The sequence below is a fragment of the Elgaria multicarinata genome, chromosome 11 (genome assembly GCF_023053635.1).
Source record: "Elgaria multicarinata webbii isolate HBS135686 ecotype San Diego chromosome 11, rElgMul1.1.pri, whole genome shotgun sequence".
Classification (NCBI taxonomy): domain Eukaryota; kingdom Metazoa; phylum Chordata; class Lepidosauria; order Squamata; family Anguidae; genus Elgaria; species Elgaria multicarinata.
Window position 1 is genome coordinate 22,372,932 of NC_086181.1, and position 4,730 is coordinate 22,377,661.

General features: G+C 44.8%; 1 protein-coding gene across 1 annotated transcript; it reads right to left on the bottom strand.

Annotated features, from left to right (window-relative positions):
• Window positions 1-357: 357 nt before the first annotated feature.
• LOC134405453 (olfactory receptor 14C36-like) lies at window positions 358-1,326 on the bottom strand. Its single transcript, XM_063136697.1, has one exon. The coding sequence runs from the start codon at window positions 1,324-1,326 to the stop codon at window positions 358-360; it is 969 nt and encodes a 322-aa protein (XP_062992767.1).
• Between the last annotated feature and the right edge of the window lie 3,404 nt (window positions 1,327-4,730).

Genomic DNA, 4,730 nt, shown 5'->3' on the forward strand with positions numbered 1-4,730 from the left:
AGTGTGTGTGTGTGTGTGTCCCCCGAGTCAATGGAGGCCATAAAGACCCTATTCATGCAAGGGTAAACCTGGAGGCTCTGGAAATTGCTCATTTCTCCCTTCCACGCTAATGGCAGCTGGCATTAATGTGGAGGCGAAGGGCTGGAAACCAGCAAAGGCTACTGCCAAGTACTTGCATGCCTTGTGAGTGTTCAGTGGAGGATCTCGCAGCCCAGCTCATGAGGCAGGCAGCACCAATGATGGGGCGAGTGCTCACCAATTTCACCCACCCCTGGAGGGGCAAAAAACATATACAAGAATTTCCTGGAAGTATAGATAACCGTTTTAGGATGGGGAAATGTTTAGAAAGAAAGAATATTACATTCCCAACAATTTCAGAATGAATCTGGGTGTATTATTTGAAAAGTGCTTAAGATTCAATAACTTATACAAAGCAGTCTGGATCTCTTTGTTTCTCATGCTATAGATGAATGGATTCAGCATTGGGGGAAGTATGGTATATATCACAGCAATGACTAGATCCAGCACAGATGAAATATAACTGGGTGGTCTTGCATATACAAAGAGGCTGGAGAACATAAAAACAGAGACAACCGTGAGATGGGGGAGGCAAGTGGAGAGGGCCTTCTGCCGTGCCTGTGCAGAACGAATTTTATGGACTGCAGTGAAGATCTGCACGTAAGTTGCAATAATGAAAATAAAGCATCCCAATGCTACACTAAAACCAAGCACAAGCATCCCAACCTCAACTAGGTATAAGTCTGAGCAAGAGAGTTTTAATAGTCTGGGGATTTCACAGAAGAATTGATCAACAGTATTGGAACAGAAGGTCATTGAAAAGGTGCTACCTGTGTTGAACATGGCATGAAGAAGGGCAATAATCCACACAACAATCACCATCTTAATGCAAGTTCCTTTGTTCATAATTATTTCATATTGTAGTGGATTGCAAATGGCAACATGACGGTCATGAGCCATGATTGTTAAGAGGGCAAAATCTGAGGCTTCAAAGAAGAAGAAGAAAAAAACTTGAGCAAGACATTCAGAATAAGAAATGACCCTACTGTTCATGAGTGAATTATGCATGGATTTGGGTACAATGACAGAAATAGTGCCAAGATCACAAATGGCCAAGTTCATTAAGAAGAAGTACATTGGTGTATGCAGGCGATAGTCAAGGGCTATTGCAATGATGATAAAAAGGTTCCCTATCAGGGTTGTGAGGTACAATGCTAGGAACACAAAGAAATGTAGGATCTGTAGTCCTCGGACCTGAGAGAATTCCAGAAGCAGAAATTCAGAGGTGGAAGAAGTAAGATTCGACATTCTGTACTGAACACTAAATTGTTGTTGCCACCTGTGGGAGAAAGAACAAAAAACATCACCATTTTTCAATTAATGCAATGGAGCAGTGGGGAACATGTGGCTATTTCTGAACTTTAATTACCACCAGTCCCAGCCAGCCTGGTCAATGGTGAGGGATGATGGGAATCATATTCCACCTTCAAAATCTGGGGGCTACACATCTCCCAACCCTGGTGAAGACCAGCGTAGTTCATGTTGGTAAAGTAGATTGGAAGCAGTCCAATCTACCAACAAATGGGAAATTGAGGAAGAAGGAAGGGCTGTCATCATCCTTTAGGCTACAAAAATATACTCCAGAAAATCTGATAACAGTTATGCCTATGGCTGTTCATTCCGGCCAACCATAGCTCACCATGGGTAATTAAAATCATTGGGACATGGCCTGAATTGCTATTCGGAAACATCTTTGTTAGATGTAGTAGCTCCCAGTTGGTTCACCAGCTGTTTGGCTGAATGTATTCAGATACTGCCACTACCCTTTACCTCCATGCTGTGTCTTCATCAAGAGGCATCATGGGACTGCTGTAGAGCAGGGGTGAAGAAGCTGTACCTACAATAAAGCCTCCTTCAGTTGCAGAAAATATATCATGGTTGGACAAATTAATGTTCTGTGCTAGGGGTGTGATCCGCTCCGATTAGGAGCGTAGAAGCAGTAGCGGATTGGCCTGCTCCGCCTTACCCAGAAGCGGAGTAGGAGCGGACTGCGGACCCCTAGAAGCAAGGCGAAGAGAAGCGACCATTTTTCGGAGCTCCTAGTTCAGGCGGAGCGCTCAGGTCGCCATCTTGAAAACATTTCGCCATAGGATTGCATTGCGGCAAATAATCGCGCATAACTAGGTTGTTTTTGAAGCTATCATTCTGGAAATTCTTGTGCTCAGAGAGTCGTGGATGGGGGTCATTTTGAGACCACTCTCACCTCTCTGCATCGTGTGGGTCGCGTGCTATATTTTTTTGAAAATCGGGTCAACCGCGCGGCTCAAACGGCGTTTTCAGCTTTTCGCCCATAGGATTGCATTGAGGGAAAGAATCGGGAATAACTGGGGGGGGGGTTAAGCTATCATTCTGAAAATTCTTGTGCACAGAGAGTCGTGGATGGGGGTCATTTTGAGACTACTCTCAACTTTCTGCGTCGTACGGGTCGCACGCTAGAAGTTTTTAAAAAATCGGCGGGAAAAATACCTTTTTCAAAGGGCTGAGGGGCAGAGTCAGCTCCCGGTCATGATGATCCCAAAGTTAGAGGAGGGCATAGGCAAAACAGGTAACTTGGGATTCTGGGAAACTTCTCTTTCTTCATCTGAACAGGCTTTTCCCCGTGTTTTTTAACACAGTAGCCCCACCAAATGCACAAACACAACCTGAAATCATATACTAAGCCAAGAATAAGAGATAGAAACACAGCACTGCTCCCCACCCTAACTTTGGGGAACAACTGAAAAGTTGTGGTGCAAGGGGATGAGCTCCCCTAGGGCATCTCATTGTGGACGTGCCCCCACTCTCTCCTGCACTGGAAGGCCATTAGAGCCTTCCAAAGAGAGTAAAACGGTGGAGCAATGCCTATCATGAGTTGAAGTGAATGTTCACTTTTTAGTGGTGGAGCGATGCCTGTTATGAGTTGAAGTGAGCGTTTACTTCTTAATCTCAGAGCTGTTGGTGGCTGTCTTGAGTTGAACTGGCAGCTGCTTCCCCCTCCCCTGGGCACGTCCCCCTATTGCTGGTAAAAGACAGATATAGCCTTTTTTTAAAAAATCTTCTTGCTGTTTATTGAGCAACACTGCTGCTTTTAATTCCACCCCTCCTTTGTTTATTTATTGATTTATTCCATTTTATATGCATTACTGGCTTATCCTTGGCTCACTTCCTTATGCCCCCAGAAATGCCAGCTGCATGCCTGCCTGCCTTCCCTCCCTCCTCCCCTGCCCACCTCGCAGGGATGTTGTGTGTGTGTGGCTTTGACTCAGGGGAGAAGTCCTTCCTGCGCTCACTTGAAGTTTTGGAAGTTCCAAATTTTGCAGGTTTAAGCCCCGCCAAAAAACAGGGGATGATGGGACTGCCTTGAGTCTCGGCGTGCGTATGTATCCCTGGATAAGCTTTCATGGTGGTGAGTTTGAGGTTTTTTTTTAACGTGCAAATTGACGGAGCTATGGAAAGGGGTGTGAATGGGGTGCCCGATTTTCAAAAATTCCCCAAAAATCAGGGGATGATGGGATTGCTTTGAAACTTGGCGTGCGTGTGTATACCCCCATGAGGTGTCATGGTGCCAAACATGAGGTTTCTAACTTGAACAGAAAAAAGGTTGTATAATTTTTTAGCTTTCAATGCAAGCCTATGGGGGGGGGGGAAAACGGAGCTCCGGATCCGGATCCGGAGCTCCGAGCGGAGCGGAGTGGAAGTGGGCGGAGCGGGGGCGGGGCGGAGCGGCCCGATCCGGAAAATGGCGGATCTGCAAGTGAAGCTGAGCGGGGGGTCCGTGCACACCCCTATTCTGTGCCCCTCCACCCAAAACCGACAAGCCATGCATTGCAATATTTAATGAAATATGACAGCATTCTAGGACATTCCAGAAGTATCTAGCCTAAGCTGGACTAGGAGGTGATTAATTGTGTTGTTTGAAACAAGTCAGAGCATTTCCTTTCCTTCTGCCAATAACACAAAGCTATTAATCTCTCCCTCAAAAGAAGGGAGTCCATTTCTCTCTTTACCCTGTTAAGTAACTGTGCACGGGAGTAAATTTTTATGTGGTGACTGAGCACACAACAACAGCAACGCATCCAGAAATGATCATTTCATGGTTGAAAGGAAGTAAAACCCACCCTCTGTATCTAAAATTATCATTGTTTTATTTTTTGTATTCTGGCCCACATGCATAGAATAGGTTTCCCAGTTGTTAAAAAAAAGTGATATGTGAAGAATGAACATGATACATTTGAAAGTGGAAATAGAGGGCTATAACCTGAAGAAGAAAAAAATAAAGATTGATCTCCTACATTGGAAGGGAAAATAGATGTCCCCACCAACCGCAGTGTGGCCCTCAATGTCCCCTCTCATCCTTTGTAATCACCGTGGCAGCAACAAAAGTAAAATATTACAAATAATTGTGTTTTCTTGCTGATATTTGGCAGCAAGCCACTACATAGGTTTCAGGAGGACCAATTTAGATTTTCAATTTTGAATTTAAGCAGAGGGGCAGAGGTCGAGGGAAGTGAGAAGTGGCTCCTAGATTGTCCAAAGTTGCCCATCCATGTTGTGAATGAAAGGACAAAGAAGGAAAGGAAAGAGGGAGAGAAAGAATAGGTTGGATGCTGGAGAAAAAGAGGTCAAAATAACTTGTTCAATAATGTGAAGAAGACAGAGATTATTAGTATCCA

Excerpts from the sequence above, each read along its gene's own strand:
- LOC134405453 (XM_063136697.1), bottom strand. The coding sequence starts at position 1,326 with ATGTCGAATCTTACTTCTTCCACCTCTGAATTTCTGCTTCTGGAATTC.